Genomic DNA, 25689 nt, shown 5'->3' with positions numbered 1-25689 from the left:
GAGATTTTAATCACTTCAGTATTGTGATGTCTTTCTGTAGTTTATTCTTGCTACTCTGACATGTTATTACTGAGCTCTTGACAGACCTCTAGTCTTGGAAGGATTACTGAAAGCTATATCTACCCCATCTAGTCTGAAAAGTCTCTCAAAAGCTAAGTAAACTTAAGTGGAAGTTGCAAGAATAAAATTAAAATGACAATCATACCAAAGGGGTTAAGTACCACACCCTCAAGTAAAGCCCGGAGGATACAGCGCCGTACCATAGAATTTTGTTTATCTGCGTACCAGTCTTCACAAGACTTTCAGATCACTTGCATATAATATACAACTAGACAATTCTACTTATTTCTTGAACACAGAATTGTATTAACTGCTGCGACATAAAACATGTAACGGTGCACCAAAGTATGAGAAAATGTAGACTGAGTCTGTAAGAAAAAAATATATAAATAATATATGAATAAATGTTGATTCTCTCTGAACAGAGTCATCTGGTTATGGATGAGCAGGTACTGAGATACTCAGAATTCTACTATGCACTGTCTACTGATAAACATCACCATACAGCCTCTGTACATACTATATGAGACAGTTACTATAATGATTTTATAAACTTCTGAAGGCTATATTCTATAACTCGCATTAAGTACCCTGGGTATATCACAAAACACACACTATGCCATGACCCTAAACAAGTGTAATGAAGAAAAAGAGGTACCACAGTTACCCGCTGCTTTACTCTTTTGATGAATGAAAGTTCACTAACCCCAATTTACTCTGGCCTTATCCTGGTCTTGACTAACCACTTCCCCTTCAGTGACAAACTTTTTATTATATTCTTGCTATCTAAGGCTATTTTATTTACCTTAAGACTTTTCTAACTGGAAGGGCATGAAACAACTTCCACTAACCCATTTAGTAAGAGATATTCTTGCAATGCTAATTAAAAATGTCTATAGGTGACAAAAACAACCAACCAACCAAAAAATTACAGGGTTACCAAATTACCTTGCAACATCTGAGTAACTGACAACGCTGGCTGTCACTGCAACAGGTCAATATTTACCTTCCGGACTCCTCTTTTTCAGTGGTTTTCTTTGGTTTTTATGTTGTGTGGGATGCTTTGATGTTGCAGGTTGTTGGAAATGTTTTTATATATTAAACTAACCTCAAGTGTCTCTATATGAGATGAATAATGAAGGGGACGAAATGTTTTTGGCAATGAATGGGTGTCATTTGTTTTTGTTGTGCATGAAGTAATGCCATCTGCATACGCTATTATCCCTTTTGGCTTGGTTAGATGATGTTAATATCTAAAAACATATTTCTGACAACCTTAAGCATCAGATCAACCTACACAGATGCTGATGACAAAGAAAACCACTGACGTAGAGAAGCCTGTAAATAATGACCATCCAATATTCTTATGGCACAATTAGAGAGCCCCTTCTGCCCAAGGATGTCTTCCATTTTATTCTTGCTATCTCCTGACAATTTTATTCTCCTCAGGAGAGACTCCCAACTCAAGGGGTTAGATACAACCATAACAAACTCCTTCAATACAAGAGGCCTCTCAGACTGAATTAAACTGTCTTGTAACAGCACAAATAAACTAAAGAAATACATCAATGGATTCAAGGGGTTAACTGGCTGATTATCCTACACTGTGCCAAGTAAATGAGGGTTTACTGAATTCCCTACCAACACTTTAAAAATAATACAATAATCTGCCATGCTGACTTTAACAGGACTAAATTTCTTAAATAAAAATCGCAATACAAGTTTAATTTACCTTTATGTGTATGTATTCATGACTACTGTATTGAATGCACATAGTATACTGTAGAATAAAATTTTGAGTAAGTCAGATCACTGTATTATATTTCATTTATCAAACTGCAAACAAACAAAAAATTAATGTCATTTAGTTAAGTCAGCTTGTCAAATACTGAAACAGAATATACCAAAAACTACAGAAATTTGAAGTTTAGGATATTTTTATAATATACTAAAGGTTATAATGTTAGTACTTTTTAAGGTGGCTTGTGTCTAAGTTTCTGCACAGCCAAATAGTACAACCTCATCAAGACACAGATTATTACCCACATCCTAAAAACAACTACGATGCAACATATGGTACCTGTATCTGCAAGAAACAAAAATAAATTCGTAAAATAAATGTAAAAGTACTGTATGCATCTACTTTTCCCAACGACTGCCTACACAGCATCTGATCTGCATTAAATCTGATGTGGCAGGCAGTATCCACGGCCCACATTCTCATCAACTTAGGAGGCTTAATCTTATGATTTCTATACATATTGATTAGGCTAGTTAGGTGTACGCATGAATGAATGTAAGTTGGATGCCTGTGACCAAATTCACTAATACCGTTTTTTTTTAGCAGAGGGTAGGTTGTAGAGTTAGCATTTTCGCAAGTGCACTCTCTCATGCCCGCCTGTATCTGAGGCAAAACAGTTGGTCTAGGCCAACTAGGGGAACTACATATTCTACTCAAGATTAAACAGTCAACATCAAAAATTCTGTTTAATATCTCCTTCAACACCAAAAGGACGCAATGACACACCTAACTATACTTCACGTTTCTTGTGTATATCTGGTGTTGACAGACTGCATAAGTCATATACAGGGGAATAATAGCATGTCATAAGTAAAAATAAACTGGTAAGGAAGGGGTGCTGGGGAGCCTCCTTAAGCAAAGAGAATAGGACCCTAATACACTTCCCTTATTTTTCTCCAGATATCCATCCCAAACAGAACAAATTACCCAATAAATAGTTCCTTGGACCTTTCAGACTGCTTGATGTCTGGAGTCACACAACGGCACTTTTAATTAATGTTTTAATTCAATATTCCTATGCTGTACCTTAATCTGTTGGTATTAGCAAAAAATCAGGCACTCTAATAAATAAGCTTGAAAACAGGCACTGACTTAGTCAATATATGGAAAAAGTTGGATATACCAGTAACGAGTAACAACCAGTCTCACACTGCCCCTTGAGATGCAGGGGTTTGATGTGAGTGAAAACACTACTAAACCATGCATTACTAGCCTCCGGAATAATCTGGTCTCTGGATAATCGGACTTACACTGTAATCTAAAAGGAAAGACAGCAGATACCTCCAAGTCTTCAGCATGAACTCTTTTTACACATATAATTACCCTAAAGTTAACTTAAACTTATATTTACAAAAGTCTGTAACAAAATCATTGCTACACATAACATCAGCCGTGAGATAGCCAACTGGTTCTACTAGACACACACTCCTCAACCTTAATTCACAAAAGCAGAGAATGAAACTAACATCTGAGGCTACAAGTATAATTCTTCTGCCTTTTTAAAGCACAAACTGGTATAATGCAAGCACTTCAATGTATACACAATTTAACCATTTTGGAGTAACCATTTCAGCTTATCTATATATGATTTTAACTATAGTATTTTGGAGTAACCATTTCAACTTTTCTATATACGATTTCAATTATTTTTGAGTAATTTCAGCTTTTCTATAAGCAATTTCAGTTATTTTGGAGTAATAATTTCAGCTTTTCTACCTTCCACAGTGCAACTAAAAAGCACTACTTATCCTCTGAAGTTTATGATGGAAAGAATGAAAATATTTATGTTTTGGAATAAATAGTATACAGTCAGCCTTAGTATATTTAAGAGCTAAACATTTTCGATAGTCTGAAATTATATTGAAGTACAGTATATTACTACCCCTAATAAATTACTAAGAACAGAGCTTTTAGAAACAGTACAAAAGAACTTGAATTATCCATAATCTAGGGTTGTTTGGATTACTTGAATCTTGGGTTATACATGATCACATCTGATTCAAAGAAACTGTTTTTCACATCATACAATGGTATCAATACCTTATGAATGGCAAATGACGGGAATAAATGGCAAATGCATCAAAGCAAAATAATCAGCATCCAAAGATTAATAAGAAAAAAATTAATGAAATAGAATTTAACAGCCACAATGAGTTTTACTGGGATATAAATGATAATCAAATTGTGTTTACAATCATTTTGGATACGGAAACCAGAATATAGGCAATCAAAATCCTCCTGTACTATAGTTTTCCATTTATCTCAGTCTAGGAGTACATATACTGCACTTCACTAATACACGTAGCAGCATCACAGTGAATGTCATGTTACGGTGTGACTGCCTTGAGGTACAGTCATAAGAGATGTACAGTAAGTCCACTTTATTCTGAACCCCTGATATTCTAACCCTGACTCTTCTAACACCCAGTGACTTGACTCTATGGAGCAAATACTATGCTTATGTGATCATGAAGCTTTGTGATAGAGGGATGGCACAAGAAAAGGTGGGACTGAAAATCAAATAACACAAGCCAGTAGGCGAAGATGGCCAGCTCTGAGTGGACCAAGTTTTGTCAGCAACTGGAAGTGAGTTTTGGTATGAAAAGTCACTCCTGTATGGCAGTACCAAAGGACAACATCCCACCCAAGAATCATGGCCCGGGCTTAATAATCTTCGGAGCCTCAGCATTTTATGTGGGCAAGGTCGTAATTTTAGCCCTTTTCATATTATCTGCACTTGATAACCTTTGACCCCCGACCTGGCAAACAGAGGTGACGCATGTACGTAGCAAACTTGTAGTACTCATTAACGTCTATGAGCATGCAAAGTTTCATTCAATTCCACCAACTCACTGTAAAGCTAGGGAACTTGAAATTCACAGAATGGCCCACTACAGGTACAACTTCTAGGCAGCAGTGGCAGCGACCGGAAGTGAGTTGGCCAATGTAGCACATAGGTGTACAGTAGAGTGTTGTAGTACTAGTCAATGTCTATAGGCATGCAAAGTTCATTCAATTCCATCAAGCCGCTGGGGACCTACGGGGAGCATTTTGAAAATCAGTACTGATTGCTAGAGACTCTGAATTCAATCTTCGCAGGGCTGCCACTCAAAAACTAGAGGAGAGAAAAGGAAATGGATGGCACACTTCCAATAGGAAATGACCTCAAGATTACGCCTAAAGAAGTCGGAGCTTACTACGCCCATTGGTAATGCTTCTACAGCTCAAAACGAGAAAAGTATGAAAAATGCATTTTTTTGGCCACTGCTAGGCAGTAAGTACTGTAGTTGCCTAGCAACCAAAACCTTGCTGACACAACTAGGTCATGGGCTGGTCATTGTCTCCAAGTTTGGTCTGAATCGGTTAATTCTGAAGGGTAGAAGTGCCTGCCACATTTAAACAAGAAACCAAGTACGAAAACACGACTGACAATAAGGGCAGTATGCGCTGGCCAAGAGAAGAAGCTAAAATTTAGGTAAACGAAGGGCCAGGGTGGGACAGTACAACCCTGTGCCAGTGAAAAATGATGGACAGAAGACTTGGGTGGGGGAGTGTATGAGAATGGGGTGGATGAAGTTAAAACTGTGATGTACAGTATAGTACATGACAGGATTTTTCAACAATGGTAGATGGTAGAGGCAGACTCAAAACAAGATGGGGGAGTACATGAGGAAAGGTGGTGTGTTGTGCACTATAGGGAAAAACACCTGGAAGTCTTATTTATTCAGGCCACCCCTCACAAACCATAGTGTTGAGTGTTAAGATTCCTCCAAACGTAATCAATGAACTGATATCTTGGAAGTACTCCTAATTAAGTCAGTGGCGTACATTTAACTGCATAAATAATATTAGCTATTGTTCATAATCTTTTCCACTATTTACTAATCCAGGTATTGTATTATTCTAGACTTACAGTGCAATTAAGGAATAAATAAAGAGGACTCACTGAACAAGGCATTAATGGCATCATATATGGAACTAAGTAGTAAGTGAATGAGCTAAAGATCATGTCATTGCTTAGCTAACTAGTGCTCCTCTGAAAGACAACTACATGTTGTGAATTCGCATTAGGAAAACAACATCTTGAAAAACAAATGTCTTATGTACTTCCTCCATGTAGCAAAGCAACAGTTAAAATCTTTCAGGCTTTAACAGTGACTATCAATTACTGTGCTGTGGATACTGTAAGTCTTGCTGAAAATATGTGTCCTTAAATAAAAAATGAGTAATGTCATAACCCATCTTTGGCAGAGGAAAGTAACCTACATTCTTCAAAAAAAATTTTTATGAAAGTTTTTGAAAGATTAACTGCAGTATCAGAGGAGTAACTGCATGCATTAGAAATAAAAGTTTAGATGTGGCAAGTGCACTTTTACTAAGTCTGTGAAGTTCATGAATAATAATTATCTATACTGAAAAAAAAAAAAAAAAAAAAAAAGTGAAATGCATAATACCTGAACTTAAAAAAAAATACAACATAACCTTCATGATCCATATCAATTCTGTGGTTATTCCAGGGGAAATTCTATTAAACATATACACAGATACAGCGTATATATGAAGGTATGCATGTATGTAAAACATGAATGCTTGAAATAACTGACACTCTACTTTCTTTCACTGAAAGAATAATTAACAACATACTGAAGCTGGAATGCAGTATAAACTTTGGGATCTACAAAATGCTTAATATGTCAAAATAGTAAAAGCTCTGGATAATTAAGACTTGACCATACTTTACTGTGTAAGAAAATATGTATACAAAAATTATAATACCTGTACAATATTAACAAAATTACTTTAAGGGTCACAAAATGTTTACAAAGTACTTGCTTCATAATAAAAGAGAGAAGAGATGCACACTTCATTACAAGCATTTAGCCTAAATACTGAATACAGTACTGGATACACTTGTCTGGGAGTCGAGTGCTTGAAGAGGAATTTCTGCTTTTCTTCACAAATCTCATGTACATGACAAATGTAATGCGAGACAGGACACACACAAAAATGGCCCCAGTACAACATATCTACCATTCCATTAACAAAACATGAAAAGGAAGAAAACTCTTGTAAATAATGCATGTATGTAAAAATAATGCTGATTGACCATTTTTCTCCTATTCCTAGCAGACAATGACTACAAATAAATTATATACTTACAGAAACACAACAACTAGTAAACACACTCACAGCTGAGGACTGAGGAAGCTCAAGACTACAGTGAGTACAAGCAGAGCAATCACTTTCTCATCATGATCTTCACTGAGCTGATCAACAAAGAACGTACTTTTCCTACATGCTTTTTGATTAGCACTTTTTTTTTTTTTTTTTTTTTAAGAACATATCAACAGTTTAACAAAAATATGACTGACTAACATCACTGATATCAAAATGATACAAATAAATGAACTAATGACATGTTCATTGCATGAGGAATCTGAACAAAAATAAATAAGTAAATAAAAGCCTATCAATCATTCAGAAGTTCACTAATATACCTGTGCCTTAACCAATTTTGTTCTTATGACAGCTGCTCAAGAATCACACAGGCATCTGGTCATGTCCTAAGGGTGAAGGACATGCATTCAACTCTTCAGTACATACATATTCATTTTATCAATATATTACTCTACAGTCACTACTCATTTTTACGTTGATTCAGTATATAATAATTCGCTACACAATAACAGAAAAGTTCCACCCCAAAATCCGATTTCCGATGAAATTCCTACTATAACGATATTGCCCTCGGAAAATTTTGTACGAAGCGCCAGGCACACGCAAGGTGACAGTTGCTTGTCTCAGGCAAGATGGTGGCCCCAGTGTGCAGAGCATTGTTTTGATTCAGTTGCGGTCCCGCCATCCCTTCAATGCCCTGTCTTTTCCACTCGTTCACGTGTGCCCCCCCTTGCTATCGTCACCTCTCAGCCAAGCATCGTGCTACAGTAGGCCTATACATTGTGTAGCACCAGGCCAATGTTACGTAAGTGTGATTGTTGTGTTGTTGCAACGATTTACTGTACGTGACTAATGCCACATGTATTGGTGTGATCAGTGTTTGTTTTGGTCTTGGAGACGACTTGGACCGACACAGGAAGTGATTAAGGTGAGTTGTCATTTTTATTTCAGTCTTGGGTAGGTGACTTTGGGAAGCTGAGTTGACGTAACCCCCCTTTTATAATGTGTTTCAATCTCCCAATTTACGATAAAATCGGTATACGATAAGGTCTGACCTGACGTAACCCCATCGTAAAATGAGTAGTGATTGTACTTAGATTAGGGGAGACCTCTCATTTTCATGCTGCTACCATATAATATTTTCAGACAAAGAGAAAAGGTTAAAAACTGACTATCTAATCAATCAGAGTGTAGCTTAAATATTGCTCTGCCAGACTCACTGCTTTATGCATAGTGGTGGCTGATATTTATTTTTCCCATATAAGGAACAGAATATCATTATTTAAATAGGCAATGTGGGAACACATTAAGGGCATGCCAGTACAGTATTTACAATCTTAAACATGTTTGTGAATGGGTGGGAAGCATTCTGCTCTCAAGATGTATTGAAACTATTATTTGCTCAGAAGCATTCCTAGGGTGGCTTTTTTTTTTTTTTTCCTTAATCATCACAGTATATTTAGATAAGCGCAGGCTTGTTAAAAAAAAAAAAAAAAAAAAAAAAAAAAAAAAAGACAGGGTGTGGTCAGGGCTAACATTAATATGAAAATAACCAGATTGCTCTATCTGAGTTTCTGCCAATTCACGAACATGTTAAACTGATGGAAGATCCACTATAAACATATATGCTGGATGCAAACAAAATACCCTGTGGCTAGGCCAGTGCACACAAGAGTTATCAAAGTGGAATCAAGTCTGAGCGTGAATATTGTCGAGCTGAACTATGCTGTACACGGTGTTCTGAAACTATCTGACCCAATGTACGATAAAATTACTCCAAAAATATTAAGAATGGAATGAAATGGCTTTATCACACGTAAAATAAAAATGCTAAAACTATCTACTAGAGTAAATAAACAATGGAAGTACTGTCTGTTCTTATATATAATGGTTCTGCTAAAGAAAACTTGAATTCTAAAAAGCTGAGCTGTTCACCTGGAGAGAGAAAATTATAGCACAGTACAGTATACACTATTTTTGCTGACAAGTTACAAAAAGCCACTGAGAAGGAAAAATGCTACCTTTGTCATCAAGCAATGATAAAATCATGCCATTCTACCTTCATATTTTTAGTCTTATTACAGTACAGTACTATGCACTGTGGGTCGGCTAATTTATGAACACTCTTGTACGTTTGGAAAAAAAATACCGTAATGGAAGGTGCATTAAATATAAATCTGGACAGCCAAATCTAATTAATGCCAACTAATGCAAATACCAATGCTCAGGCCATTCCTGGCTTGGACAACTCTGTAAATAATAGACTACTAGATTTACTGAAGAAAAGGGGAGGGGAGGAAGGAGTGGAGGGGGAGGAGGAGGGATGAAGGGGAGGTGATACTACACTCTACCAGCCACCAGCCATTGTCTGTCTAGTGTCCAAGACAGGCATGGCTTGAGCTCAAACTGCTTGTGCTTCATTCAGGACTGAAAGCCGAAAGCGTGGAAGATTTTTTTAATACCGGTGTGGCGTGCGTCGTCCTGCGATCTTTGTGAAGTGGTAGAGCCCATGGGGGAAGGGAAGTTTGGGGGCTGGGGGGAAAAAGAGAATGAGCCTCAGCCATCAGTCTGGGGATGATACAAGAGTCAGCACCACCCAAGCTCACCTTTTTTCTTGCCACCACTTGTCAGCTCCCAACAAGGCTACTAATGACAGACCGGCCATATTACTGCCAGGATTCTTCACAAATGATTGATGAAGATGAGCAAATGAAAGTAATATAATGACTCAAGGTTTACTATAAGGTACGGATTGACTTTTCAATAAACAACATATTCCAAAAACACACAAAATTCTGTAAGCTCAGTTAAAAGATATTGCAAAAGTTGTGTGACAATGTCCTTATTAAACTACAATTGTGATTAAATGACAAGGTTCTTAGTAGGGTATTAAATTAGTGACAAGGTTCATATTGCACCAACCATGAACTGGTATCTTACCAGGTAACCATACACACAAGCACTATTTACTCTGATGTTGGTACAACTTCAAGGTCAAGGTATTGCAAACATCAAACAGTAATATCTTTATAAGACACTGCCTTATGACCATCCTGATCAAGTCAACAGGTGAGCTAGAGTGGCACAAACGTCTTAATCCTTCTCCCTGCCAGCAATCACTGATGAAGACCCAGCAAGCCAATTTAATGATGTTAGCTCCCATCACCCACTTAATTTTTCTATTTAGGGTCTGTATGTGACAGCCAACATATACACTTTAATTTTGAAAGTATATCTCTTTCTGAGATCAGACATCATGCAACTTTGTTAAAAAGGTGTAAGGATTTGCCAATCAAAATGGTGAAATAATTGTCTACAAGAGATGAAAAGCCAAACACTTTCAACAGAACAAAAAATCCTTTCAGACCGAGGGCATCGTTTTTGGTACATTCTTGCCACCACTGGGAAATTTTGTTCAGCTTAACATTTTTTTTTTTGCAGTGAAAGGGTTAATGAGAGCTCTACCTAGCCCCTACAGTTCAAAACACCTCTCAGCTAAGTAAAATTGTCAGGATGTTGCAAGAACAAAGCAAAAATACTTTACAATGTTGAAAGAGTTAAGCTTGACAAACTAGTGAATGAACTAAACAAAATCTCACTGGCTCCATCAGTAATGCCGGACACTGAAGACAAATGGTACATCTAACTAAATATGTAACTAAAGCCAAGGAAATTATGCACTGTATTTATATAGCAACATAATAGGGTATGGTAAACATATCTAAAAATTAAAGATAAACTCACAACTTAGCCAGGCATAAACATAACAACTAAGAGCAACATTCTCATGGGCTTGGAATCATTTCTAGCATCTCTTCCTTAGAAATTTACTGTTTATTTCATCTTAACCCCTAAAACACAACACATCCTATAGTATTCTTGCTTTTACCAGATGACTCTATTCAGCATCTTAGTAAGGGGCTTAGTGATGCTTTTATCTAACCAATCCAGTTCAAAAAGTTCATCCTTAATCTGATATCATCTGATGGTCAAAAGATTAAAAATAAAAAACGGCACTACAGCACTGATGGGGTTAATGGTTTCTTGTATGTTATTTACATCCCTTTCCATGTCGATCGAGATAGCACGGAATAAAATGCAAGACTAATAATTTGCCATATGCAGAAATAAACAAATAAGAGAGAGGTGCTAAAAACCCTTGTTATCCCACAGGAATACAACTATAACATGTAATACAGAACAAAATACATAAGAACTCCAGTTATCCATACAAATCTGTTGTGGAGGAATTTCTGACTGATAAGATGGTACCAGTCAATCCCATGTTTCCCTACCAAGGTGTGAAGGCTAGTCCAGCACAAATAAGAGTGCAAGACCAGCTAAATATTATGAACAATGAACTGATATTGGATAGGAAAAAAAAAAAAAAAAAAAAAGTGGAATACAGTATAATTTTTCTCAGCAACGTAGGTAAACTCCATATACAGTACGTGCAAGAATGCAAATTAAGGTGCATGACAAGCTCTCTCAATACACGCTATAGTTAAACAGACATCTGGATAATCAGAATTCTGTGTACTCTTCTACCATATATATATATACTAGCTTATACTTGGTTGAATCAACTTTCCCTACAAGAACCACTATTGTTTCTATCAACCACACGAGATATCCACAAACAACCAAGGGACAACCACAAGTACCTGTATTTGTGAAGACTTGGCAATGTTTCATACGGTTATCATCATCCAAACTCTATTTCCCACAAATAACTGGGATGGGATAAGACAACAGTGGTCAAGATACGAGTGAAGCTAAAACCTTCCACGTGTAAGGAGACTTAATGCCAGCATCAAAATCCCAACCCACTAGACCACTTCAATATAGTGCACCTCTAGTTCAAATTATCAAGGGAACAAGAAAGAACAGTTGACACAAACAAGGACAAAGACACACCATGACAAATGACTGATCACCATTGATATAACAGAAAATCTTTGGCAACTTTCATGGGTTAGTGTTTAGTAATCATTAAATCATAATTATGATGTATGCAGCATTTACACAAGCATGGATATAATAATTTTTTTTCAACTACATACAAATTGGAAAGGTAAAGCATGGGGTTTAAAAGCAAGCAAAAGCAGAAGTGAGTCCTGTAACTGAAATTCAAGCAGAAAGCAAGTTAAACTATTTCACAGCATAATAAAGTTCAGGCTGATGAAAATTATCACCAATGATGCTACATAAAGTGGTTGGACAGAGGAGAAAACAAAAAGACATATGCAAGATGAAGGAAGAACAGCACAGCTAAAAGAGATGTAATGCATAATGCAAGCTTTCCACTCTCACAAAGCACAGACTTATCGAGACTCTCAAACATCAATGATCCTATAAAAATGTTCAACATCTCCACAATTCTATTCAGTCAACATGTAATCCAGCGTTGCACCATGAGGCGCGTAGGAGCTTGGGGCTAAGCAAGTTGGTTCTGACGTTTAAGATGGGAGTGACCAGCCTCACTCATCCCTCAGTGGCAATAAGTGAGCAGTAAACCCCAAGCAAACCTTGGATATAAACCTGCTCCAGCTCAATCTGATTGGAACACCTTAATTGCCCATTAAACCACTAGGCACCATGATTTGGTTATGTGGTTACCATTCTGCACAGTAAATGATTTCCTGGTGTACAGGAAACCATTTGGCTTGTCACTCAGTGTAAAGTCACCCGTAGACAGAAGGAAGAGGAAAGAATGAAGGAAGGATGGAAAGAAGAATGGAAGAGAGGAAAGGGCAGGCACCTGAGAGCAACACTACATCAAGTGAGTGGATGTTGAGTGTCCCCACCAACCACTTAGTAAATGGTCAACATTAGTGAGGCAAGGTGCATGGCAATGAAACAGTCACACATGATCTGAAGGTGGAACAGCTTAAATCAGATAATAAAGGGAACCTGACTCTAAACTACTGGTGTGGGGGGTTATTCCTGTATCAGTGAGGAGGCATCTGATAAGCTATCGAAAACTTAAGCAGAGTGGTGAAATCAAAAGCACAGTTCTTAGACATCAATTGGGTACCTGACTCATGAGGAAAGATGCCCCAGGTATAATCTCCTCCCCTACCTGTGCTTCAGGAGGTATACATGGCAGCCAGTTTCTGCTCACCCTCTACCCCTACCCCTAACTGAAGGGTGTCACAGCTATATCCAAAACAGTAAGCATGCCAAGTGTTTGTTTTCTCTCTTAAAATAAGCAGTGAATTTGGAATCTGTAACTGAGGAAACATCCAATCATGCATTACATCACTTTGCTACACCATTATAAAATTTTAGTGTATATCAAAAGTATCCTTTATTCAAAATGAAACTAATGTGCAACCAGATGTAGTGTACAAGTAATATTCACAAAAGTAAAGGTACACAGTAGCTATGGGTCAAATGTTGAGAGGAAAACATGTAGTATGTGTATCAGTTGTCGCTAAACACAAACTCAAAAACATTATACATATGTTCATGTAATAACAGTTATTTTAAGTCTTGTGCAATACTGTTTGGGTGTATCCACCTGAATGCATTACTGCACTGTTACTAAACAGTGTGTTATACATTCATCATCTATAATGAATAGCTTTTCAAAATTCTCCCTCATTTTTGCATAAAAACAAGTGGAATTTCAATCTTCGGGTGAGCATATCACTTGGAATGTTTGGCCTGTTGATGAGTATGTCAGTTTTACGTGGACAGCTAAACAGCATCAAAGTGAAATATGTACTCAATTAAAGTATCCAGAACAAAATTCTACACAAAACTGGAAAAATAAGCTACAGGAAACTGCCATTATCTTGGTCCTCCACATCTCATCTTTTCATCCTTGATTCCTTCAAAATTCTATTGATACAACTTTTCCAATGCAATGTATGTATGTATGTATGTAAAAATGATGTGTATCCAAAAATTATACACTAAAGTTCAGTAAAGTACAAATATTAAATTACCTGTCTGTCAGATATACTCCATTCATTCCTGTCTAACATACAGCAGTAGGTATTAATTTAAAAATTCCATGGGCTGAATGCTTATTAAAAAACAAAATTAGATAATATATGACATACATAAGGTTTACTGTAAAACAGTTGAATTTATATAGTATACCTAAGTTCCAGAACAAGAAAGCATGTACTGTAATTCAAACAATATCCATTTGCAATAACACTCCCTTTCTTAACAAAGAACTATTCCTGAGGCCTATTTCATAATCCTTCTTCTATGATACAGGACATCCACTCTTGATACCTAGTATTTTTTGTGTGTTCAACATAAGCAGGAAACTGACAACAATTTGGCAATCAGACTGAGGAAAGATTACTGCCCATGTATTCCATGTATTGTTGCAGATAATAAAATGGAACAAGAGCATGGGGCTAGGAATTTTTCTTCTCTCTCTCCTCCTTATCTCTCAGTATCCAGTGTGATGATGTGATAAAGCTGTGATAAGGAGGGGAAGGGAGACTGCAGGGCATGAATTTCCCCATACAGGATACCTTACATAAACTATTGGGATTCAGAATCTTGCTATAATCAGTGTTCAATGCTCATTTTCCATGCTTGTATGTGTCAGCTGTGGCTTAACCTTATGACAACTCTGCAAGCTTCATGTTCTCTTGCTACTTTCCCAGCAAAGACTTCATCCTATAGGTTTCTAAGTACCTCAACAATATACACAAAACTTGGAGAAAATTAAAAAATACCAGGTACAGTATTAATAAATCGAGCCTCATAGGGATAAGTTGAATGTAAATGCATATTTATGTAAATAAACTTCCACAGAAAGTAATTTACTGTTACTTCCCAATGCTATATGCTGCAAGTTCACTAACACCAACAACAGTGGTATGTCTCTCTGAGAGGGAAAGAAAATGAAAACCAAGCAAATACAGTACTGTAATATGATGGATAACGATGATGACAGATTCAGGCATAACAGGAGATGGTAAAAAATCTGGGGTGTTGTGACATTTCCATAAGTCCGAGGGGTGAGCAACCAGCCACCTCACCTTAACCCCTAAAGTTCAATGATCATCTATTGATGTGTTCGGGCCTTGGTTAATAGAGTACTAATATAATCAATCATACACCTACCAAAAACTGGCACGAGGTATCCCCACCTCTTTCATGGCGTATATGGAGCCTAGCCAATGGAGAGTACAATATCTGGTGGTGTCTGACATGACTGGTCCCCAAAGATGCGATGGGGGAGGGTCGGTCCCCACCATTGTCATCTCTCTACCTCCCTCTGCTCCACTAGGCCTCATTCTAAGTGTCACCTCCCACCCAAACCACCCCCCATACCCCCTCAAGACCATAGTGAGCAAGCATATCAAGCATATTTCCTCCCTCCAGAGCCCCCCCACACTACCTCCACCTCCCAATTCCCCCTTTGTTCTCAGTGATGTGGCATTTTCCAAGCCACAGTCCACACCATAAACATTTTTTTTACCCTTCATGCTCATCCCTTCAACTTGTTTCATGCCTAGGCAAATAATTCATATTGATGGTAGCGATTTCCGTGAGGTTATTTGGCGAAAATAATGTTTTCCAAAATTTTCCTATTTTCATTCTTACATGAGGGTTTCTTTTTTTTAATCTTTGATGGCTGACAGAGCTGTAATCATTATGCACATGAGAGAGAAATATACATCTTCAAGGGTGTGAGTTCAAGCTCTTGAAATCAGCAAGACCAAAATTTACCTTCGTGAAAGCTGAAAAATCAGACCCAAAAAGCAGCTGGGGTCAGTCAGAGTCGAAGATTTGCAGTCTTTAGGGGCTAAATGTCTAGACCATGATGCAACCCTGGGTTCCTACCCTACAAACAGGGCAATCAAGGATTGGATGATGGAAGGATGGATGAAGCAATGGCAGTGCGGGTACAGTGGCTCAATTAATATCAATGCTAAATAAAAAGAACTGACAATGTATGGTGTTACTCAGATGCTAGTCTTTTCTTATTTATGTCAGAATCTCAGAGGATGTGACTTTGGATTACACTAATGTATAAAAAGGCATACCTAAATAAAAGACCTACCAGTGTAAAGGAATGCTCACTTTTACAAGGCTCTCACTTACAACCTAGTTTTGAGACAGTAAAGAAAATGAAAGACGACTTCAGAGGTAACAGAACTACTGCATAAGGCTGGTTCCCCCCAGAGCAAAAGTAATGCAAATATATATAACCAGTTAAATGAAACCAGTAAACACATGCAGTAAGCAATTTCAATTACGGTACAATAAAATACAACTAAGAAGCGGAAGAAAGATGTGTGTTCAACTACTGTACATAACTTTGGTTATGGAAACTAAACTTTCTACTATGAGCAAATCACCTACACAGAAAAGCATTTGGTATTTCCCTTCTGACTAGTCCCTATGAATATGTAAAATAACCTTAAAATATTTGCTGCCTATTTTAAAGTGTATTTTTATGCTTTATTACAATTTGTGAAAGCTACACATTTAGCAGCTTGATTATAATTAGTGCCTATTTTGTATGCTGCTTCATGCTTCCTAAGCATCACTACAGCTCCTTCTACATGTATATATTTACATGATGAAACTGCCCACAAGCTACTTTCATCTCTACTCAAACATTCACAACTGTCTATTCCATGCAAACCTGCCATGTCTGCATACCAAATTACTTCTCTTTCAATTTAACCCCTTCTATCCAGTGACTTCCTTTACAGTTTATTCTTGCAACCTCCTGATGACTTTGTTATCCTTTGGAAGACACTTTGTAGGAGTAGATTTTGAAACAATCTTCCTTAACCCATTTATATCATGTCTCTCCCTAAGGCCTATGCCATATAAAATCATCTGAAGGCAGCACGAATACAATGAAGCATAAATCACAGGATTCAAGGTGTTTATTGTTCTAATTTGGTATTGATCCCTTCCTACCAACTGGCCTACGAAGAAAACTAATCAAACATCTACTTTTCTCAGTATCTGTTAATCTAACATCATATACACCCAGAATCATAAATGAAACTACAACTGATCGCCTCTCACTTCTGGGTGTATTTGTGGATACAGGATGTTTCTGCATTCTGCTTTCCTTGTTGTTCTTCCAATAAACGAACCTTAACTCTTTCAATTTGGTACTGAGCGTTACTGATCTGCCCTTGCTAACTCCACACAATTATATTCAGCCTTTGGGAGGCCTTGTAGGGAAGAGGTTGATTACAGCTCCAGTATATCTATCCCCCTTCAGTTCAGAAAGTCTCTCCTTACCCTTATAAAACTGTCTGGAGATAGCAAGAATAAAAGTACATTTCTGAACTGAAAGGGTTAATTATGACATGAGACCGAAATTTTACTTGAGAATCTACATCAAGGACTGTAGGCAGCAAGAGTTTGCAAAAAACATCCACACAGAGACATTCTTAAACCGAGAATGTCGTTGTACAGGACGGTCCTAATATCCAAAGGTATGATGTGGTTAGGAAGCATGCCATTTAACAAAGCGTTTTCAGTAATAAGGCAGAGAGGCTGAACACTTTCCACTATCATTATGTTTTGCAAATGATGTGTCCTCCTTTTGTGATTTCAGTTTTCAGATTATGCTAACAAACAACAAACAAAACACTGACCACACTTCCTGAAGTACAGTATAATAATTTCTTTGCCATAGCATACTTCAGAGTGAGATACAGTCCTATCATACTTCAAAACACTTATCAGAATACCACAAAGCACCACACACACACACACACACACACACACACACACACACACACAAAGCAATCTAAACAGATCATAGTCCCTTTCAGTTTAGTTCATTACCAGAAATAAAGAAACAGACTATTTCATCATACAGTTTCATCAGCAAGTACGATACAGTTTACAACAATACTTTCAAAGGTATGCTTTGGACATACAAGCTGTATTGCCTGCAATATTTACTATTCATTTGACACAGCCCTAAAAATAACACAACACAACATACAGATCTAAACCCCTTCAATACTACGAAAATTTATAACTTATATTCTTGCTACTGCCAAATGATTCTTATTAGCTTAGGAGAGATGATTTTGGTGAAGAGAATACAAGCAATATCCCTTATCCACTTCAATAAAATGACTTATATTTTCTTCCTGCTACCACCAGGCACTTTCAGTTGGCTTTGGAGACCCCTCGTATTGAAGGGGTTTGCAAAACTGAAAGAACTTGTATACAAACACACCCATGGACAACAGAAAAAGAGGACAAAGCAAATCATGCCTTACTGCACATTCTTCCGTCATCAAAATGGTTCCTCCCTCATCACTTATACTCCATGGTTACACAGTTAGCAGCATTAAGTGAAAACGAGCGAGTAACTGGTTAGGATACAAGCACCTATAGCATGTCGCAGGTGGTAAGGAAGTCAAGCCTGACCTATCTTGAGTAGCCGAGAAGAGATCCAGCTTGGGGGTCGAACACGAGTGCACTTCCCTGGAGGCCTGCTGGGGCTTTGTTTACTCAAGTTGGGCTAAGAGAGAGAGAGTGCAGGCCTGCCTCTACATCCTCTAGTGCACAACCCCCATACATGACAACACCCAGGGGGACTCCATGTAACAGGAGTTTGATGGAAATGCAAGCCTTTATGAGTAGATATTTTTTTAAACAGCAGATTATTAACCCTGGGCAAAAGCACACACTGACATAATTATAAAATTCACCATTAATAGTATGAGTCTTTACACAGTTAAAAATAAAAAGGCTGAGAGATTACAGAGTTAAAATTTAAAGGAGCATTCCAGCCAAGCTAAAATGGCAGACTGGAGGGTTCAAGGGAAAGGATTCAGATAGCAGGTCATGTGCGAGTGAGTGTGCGCTTCTGGGGAGTATGGGAGTGTGGTGGTCTACTTACGTCATCGCCAGCATCAAATTCTGCCGAGTTGAGTGACTCTCGAGAGCCTCTGCGGAGTCTGTCCCGGGAGGCTGAAAGTCGTCGCCCTCCTTCCCCCGCCATCCCGTCCTTTACCAGATTGACTGCCTGAGGGGACCATGGTGTGCACACACACACATGCGCACACAGGCACACACATTAGAGCACTGGTGCACACTGAGCTACATGCCACAATTACATCCCAAGTACAGACAAAATTTTTCCCGGGTCAAAGGTTGAATACCGGTATTTGTAAGAATGAATTAGTGGAAAGATAATAGTAAAGATGAAAAAAAGGTGGAAGGAAATAGAGGAGTTTTTGCTAGGAGGCAGACTGGTTGCGAATCAAGGGTATGGGATAAGTGAAGGAGCTAACAACAATGATGTGGCCTGATATAAAACGTGAGGTAAACTAGGAAGTGGAAGAGTGCTTGTATTCAGTAGGCTGCATTGTAAACCAAGAAAAATTAATAAATAAATAAAAATGCAATTTAAATACAGTACAACAGTTTTGTGTAGGATAAATTTTGGGGATACCAGGTAATATACAGAGAAAGACAGAAATGAAAAAAGCAGCACTAAAGAATTCACTGGGGCCTTTGAATAACATGAAATAGGACCACAGTAAGATATTATCATCAGAAATACAAACTATATTCAACCTTTTCCCTAAAGCTTAATACCACAGGAATAAAAAATCAAGTGGACATACCAGACAATGTCACAACAAAGAGCTCAGGTATTTTGATCATGAAGAATTTGTTCATATCTGAGGTAAACCTTATATAATCTGATAATAACTGTGGCTTCAATATGATATGATGTTTTAATAAAAGTAATTTAAAAGTTTGCAAAACTCATATCACAATTTTTCATATGCTTATTGGTACTTATAGAGGTAATTTAGACTTATTTTATGAGCTTGATAGCTGTACATCTTATAAATAGGTACTATACTTATCATATACAGATAGGCAATTTCCAAAGGCAAAAAGAGCACAGTAAATGTGAATGCTACCACACTCATTGTCAAGACATTTCATTGGTTCTCAATTCACTGAATTTAACAACAAACTCTAAATAAAGAAAATTACTAACCAACCATGTCCTAAGTGAGCTGGCTGTACATGCAACATAACTAAAGCAGAGATGCCACAATATTTACAGCTACAAGTAACGAGGTGGACATAAAATGGTGCACGATAATTTGCAATCAGCATTTGCTGTCAATCACATCAATGCACTAACCACTTACTTCTGCAGAGCCAATCATATTAGTGGCCAATCCATAAGAAATATCAATAGCAATCATAAATACAAGAAAAAACCTAGAGGCAAATCAGCACTACACAACCCAATACAATCAATTTGAATCCAGAATAAAATTCATATTAATTTCCAACTCCACAAGTCAGTTACTACCTGCACACACTAATTACTGGAAAACATTAGTATGCCTAACTGAAGAGCTTGATAGTTACTTATTCCAAGGGGACAGCAATTAATATCATTCCAGCTTCAAGGAAAAGCACATTATGGTAATTCTGCAAGTAAAGCATTGAAAAACCTCAAATCATCTCTAACTGTGGGTTGTTGGGAAGCTTGCAGTAGACACTGAGGGTATGGCAATTATCACCCTCTATGTGTGAGTTCTGTAGCTGACTAATGACCCAGGCAAAAGCATGAATGATGTGGTTAGCGAGAATTGTGTGTGTGGGGTGAGCTGACCTCCTTGCGCGACCTGATGGCACAATCCTCCAGGGTTTCAGCTGCCTCGTATTTACCCTGACGACGATACAGTGCCCCCAGGTTCTTCAGTGTGGTCGTCACCGTGGGTGAGTCCACCTTCGCTGCCTTGTGCCAACCACCATATTCCCCGTATGGAGCAGAATCCTTCACCTTATTCTTGTTTTCCTCGCGTTCTTCCGCCACTTGCCAGATAGGCTTATTGTCACCTATGGGAAAGATGAAATTGATCATCATCGTCATCTAGGGCTCTTTTATCCCACCTACAGTAGGGTTGAGGCAGGGTCCTGAACACAAGAAAAATCAAGAGGCACATAATGTACAAAACAGATAAATCAACAACTAACAGTAATCATCCTAACTCTATTTCCCACAAACAGTACAGTCAAAAGGATGATATATGATCTCTCCCTCTCTCTCTCTCTCTCACATGCATAAACACATAAAACTGCATCGTAGTCAGACCTTTACCTAAAACTCACTGCTATCCCATGCCCTCTGACAAGACACCTCCCTCTCCCCCAAGTAACTTACCATCAATTGCACCAAACTCCCTCTCATGGGCACGTGTAAGAACCTGCTTGTACAAGATCTCCGCCTCCTTGTATTTGCCCTGTTTGAGGTACGCTGATGCCAGGTTGTTCTTCGTCTTGGCCACGTTCGGGTCGTCTGGGCCCAACTTGGTCTCATAAATCTCCAGAGCTCGTTGATAGTAGCGCTCAACCTCTTCGTACTTCCCCTGCAGATGTGTTGCATAGTCAAGTGATCAATCAGTTTTCTTTCACATATAAGACTCCGAGTCCTCTTTGTATATAGTCACAGAATCTCAATGAAATTTATTAAACTGAGTAAGGAATATAAATTTAAGAAACAGAGTACAGAAACAAGTTCCAATATATCTTCTTGCCACAATATTAACACTAACACTCACACAGTGGGGATTAGCAAGAATAAGCAATGACAAGCAGAACTCCTAACAACCCATTCAATTCATTTTTTTTTTTTTCCTTATCATCATCTCCAGATAATCAACTCAGGACACTGAACTGAAGGGGTTGAAGAGAACCTTCATTAACCCCTTCACTACAAGAGAAGGTCTCCTAAACTAAATAAAATACAATAGTCTGACATTAAAATAAAATGAAAACAACTTCATGCTGAAGGGGTTAACATCGGCATACCAAACAATCTAGCTAATATCCAAAATCTACTGACAGCTAATATTCAACAGCTACTCATACAAAGAAGCAAAAATGGTTTCATGCAAACAACTTTCCTGTGGCAATACAGCAAACTTCTAAACAGCAAAACTGACAGTTACAGACAAAACAAAGGCCATAATATATACCGGTACTATATTTTAAAAAATAAAAATAAATTAAAAAAAAAATAAATAATAATAATAATAATAATAATAATTGCATTTTTAAAATAAGCCAAAACAAAACAGGCAAAATCTCCCACTGCAAAAATTTTATAGTAAATCAACAATTTAAAGAATTTCTGCATGTGTGTAAGATAAACCAGAAATCAGTTATATCTTATTTATAGTTTCTTTACACTGTATCCCATAAGAATGCATGGAAATTCAACCTTTACATTCCCTATGTGTTATATAAAATGACTAACAAAGGTGATCCTCTTCCCCTCCCTTATGCAACTATTAATCCTTCTAAGCAGCAAGGCCACTGCTCAATTCTTGCACTGCAACAAAGAAAGGAGAGTGCAAAATTTTCCTTCTGTTCTGATTCACATTCCAATTCATAAAGTCCTGTTTTACATCTCTCCATCCCATTTTTGGTTCACGTTGTTTATATAGGCTCCAACATGCTTTCATTCATTGGAAAAAAAAGAAAGAAAGAAAAAAAAAAAGTTAGGAATGTGTGGATGATGATGATGATGACAGTTTAATGGCAAATAAATTATAAAACAGGAACTGTTATAAATGGTTAACATGAGGTCTGCCTGACCAAGGATGCCAGTAATTGAAGTGTTCATTAAATCAAGGATCTACATTAAAAACCCCTTTATTATAGCCTTATATTACCTCAGCTTTGATCCACAAATTCACATTTTTGGCTGCATTATGCATTTCAACTTTATACTTTACGTCTGAATATGGCTGTCAGAAGAAGACAACACGGGGCCATGTTTAGCGAGCAGTGAGCAATACAAGGCTGAATTTTACACCTTTTCAGTACTCTGAATGTTTAAATATTTCAATATAGTTGGCTTGTTAATGGGCCACTCCCACAACGTGAATACCATGTCATGGTTGCATGAATTTTTCAGATAATCTGTTACAAGAAAGCCTTAATGGTTACCGTATATGTCAGCGTAGAAGTCGACCCTTTGAATTCCGAGGCGTACTTCAGGTTTAAGCCTATATTCACTGGATAAGTTGACCCCCCAAATAAGGCAAAACTACTTCCATGTGCTGTTAAGAATTCGTATGTGTTAACCAGCAGACAACTGACATCATTAGAACGGTAATTTGTTGGACAGATACTACCAATTGTTGGAGGTACTGCCTTTGCATCAATCATCCATGTTGGACTCCACTACAGTAGTTTCCACACCAGTATTTTCCACAACTCAGTTTTTCTTTCTATATTATATCTGTCAGTAAAAATATGGAATTTTCAGTTACTATGTTAGAATCTTCATTACATGACTAACAAGTGTGGTGTGCAACTGACCGCTGTTGCAAAACTGTTTGAAATGCACATCACCTCTAGCCACGGAAAGCCTACGATTACAGCATGTTCGACTCACCGTTTCAAATAGCCGTTACCCAGTTGGTGTTTGTTTATGTTCATGAAAGGGTGCACGGCATAGGATACACCTCACATTTTAGGTGTAAATATTAGTAATTACCAGTAACCATGACTTTTTATTAAAACTTTGTCTCAGCTACAAAAATTAACCAGGTAAGAAGTAATTCTATATACAAAACTTGGATATGTCATAAAAGTTGCAGTACAAGACTAGCAAGTAGGCTACCATATGGCTGGTAGTGTCACTTCCCCACTTTGGTATATACCATGGCCTTATTTTCGTATCTGTCACGTATTGACAATTTTATGCTCAGCATATTAGTCAAACCCTAGTTTTTAAGATTTTTTTTTTTAATGCTTAAAATGTCAACTTTTACGCCAGCATATACGGTACTACCCAAGTCACCCCTCCAATCTGACAACACCTGACCATCAACTGAGCTGAAAGGAAATTAGGGATCTTTGTCAGGTGGAGGCTGATTACAGCCTACCAACCACGATAAGGACAAAATAAAGGGGTCCTACTGCTGTACCACAAATGCATAAAACACCATGGCTTGTATTCTCATTGGTTAACGAGGCTCCCAAGCACCTTTTCCTTACCAATTTATTTCTGCATATAGATCATTATTAATTCCTTGAGTGTAATCTTCCCCTTCTATGTTGGTATTAAAATGACAAGGACAACATACAAGAGAGCTGCAAAGTGTAGTATGGAAAATAAATTGCTAAGGAAACAGTGTTTGGAAGCTTCTTTAACCTTCGAGAATATGGGCCCAACACACTAAAACACAACACATCAAACCAAGCACACCTACATCTCCCATCAGCTCACAATTCCCCGACCTCTTGTGCATGCAGTGGGATACCGAGCCTGATGTGGTATGGTACTGGGAATACAACATAACTGTACTACCGGCATCTGTTTAAGCCCCTCAGTATGGCCATGTCTTTTCTACTTTATTCTTGCTACCTTCAGACCTTTTATACAGCTTATGAGAGACTTTATGAACTGGAAGAATCAGATAGATTTCATTAACCCTTTCACTACTAGGGTCCCCTAGTAAGATGAAAAAAAGTGTGTTACTGGCAAGAAAAAATACAAAGCATTACCATATTGAAGGGTTTAATCTTTTGTGAAGAGAAGCAACACAATATGGGCACATATATATATATATTTCTTTTTAAAATACGGATTTGCAGTAGCACACAATTTGCGTATTCATACTGTGTGTGTGTGTGTGTGTGTGTGTGTGTATATATATATACTGTATATACATATATATATATATATATATATATATATATATAAAATATATACCGGTATATACAGATACACAGTATATACAGATACATAAATGCATGGAATGCAGAGATAATATCAGGATTTTCTCTTCTTTCTCTTCTGTCTTTCTTTCCTTCATTCTTTCCTCTTCCTTCTGCCTATGGGTGACTCTACACTGAGTGACAAGCCAACTGGTTTCCTGTACACCAAGAAACCACTTACTACGTTGGGTAGTAACCATCCATCCATCATCCACTCCTACGTTGCCCCATGAGGAGCGTAGAAGCCCGGGGCTAGGCAAGTTGGTCCTGACATTTATGACGTGAGTGACCAGCCCCACTCATCCCTCAGTCGCATTCCATGAGCAATAAACCCCAACCACCCCTTGGATATATATATATATATATATATATACAGTATATACAGTACTGAATATATGTATCATATGGGAAGATGATACTTTGCATATGCAGTAGTTTTCACTTATCAACACTTAAGGGACATTTCTCATGCCTTGGAGAGTAATATGAAGAAACTGGCATTGAGAGAGCAGTTTATGGCTGCAAAATACAGTAGATGGAAAGATAATAAATAGGCCGAGAATGGAAATGAGATAGGAGCTTAACCCCTTCACTCGAATGACATTTTTTAGTTTATTCTCGATGTCCTTAGGCAATGTTATTCAACTGAAGAGAATGGAAAAGATAACATACTGTACAACATTCATATACCCCTTCATTAAAAGAGGTGCCCTCTAAACTTTATTAAACCATCTGGAGGTGGTTAGAAATCACTGGACTGGAAAGGGTTAAAACCTGGAAGACTGAATATGATGAAGGTCTAAAGTTAAATAATGATAAGACTGCAAGGACGCAATTTTGTGGTGGTCATCTTGAATAACTCTAAAAATGTGACACCTGAGAGCATTTCTTCTCAGCCTTTGTGTAATGATGCC

The 25689-nt window shown here is 37.6% G+C and overlaps 1 protein-coding gene across 1 annotated transcript in view; it reads right to left on the bottom strand.

Moving 5' to 3' along the window:
- The window catches only part of Klc (kinesin light chain), a 93245-nt gene that overhangs the window by 14570 nt on the left and 52986 nt on the right, over positions 1-25689 (bottom strand). The window contains exons 10-13 of the mRNA XM_080282918.1: positions 24268-24339; positions 21207-21411; positions 20655-20881; positions 18909-19034 (exon numbers count right to left, since the gene is read on the bottom strand). Coding sequence (XP_080139044.1) covers positions 18909-19034; positions 20655-20881; positions 21207-21411; positions 24268-24339 — 630 coding nt within the window. The remainder of the gene's footprint in view (positions 1-18908; positions 19035-20654; positions 20882-21206; positions 21412-24267; positions 24340-25689) is intronic.

Source organism: Coenobita brevimanus, chromosome 95 (genome assembly GCF_032717465.1).
Source record: "Coenobita brevimanus isolate Jiangsu-jjx chromosome 95, ASM3271746v2, whole genome shotgun sequence".
Taxonomy (NCBI): domain Eukaryota; kingdom Metazoa; phylum Arthropoda; class Malacostraca; order Decapoda; family Coenobitidae; genus Coenobita; species Coenobita brevimanus.
Note: the sequence above shows the minus strand (reverse complement) of the source record. Positions and strands in the feature narration are given on the sequence as shown.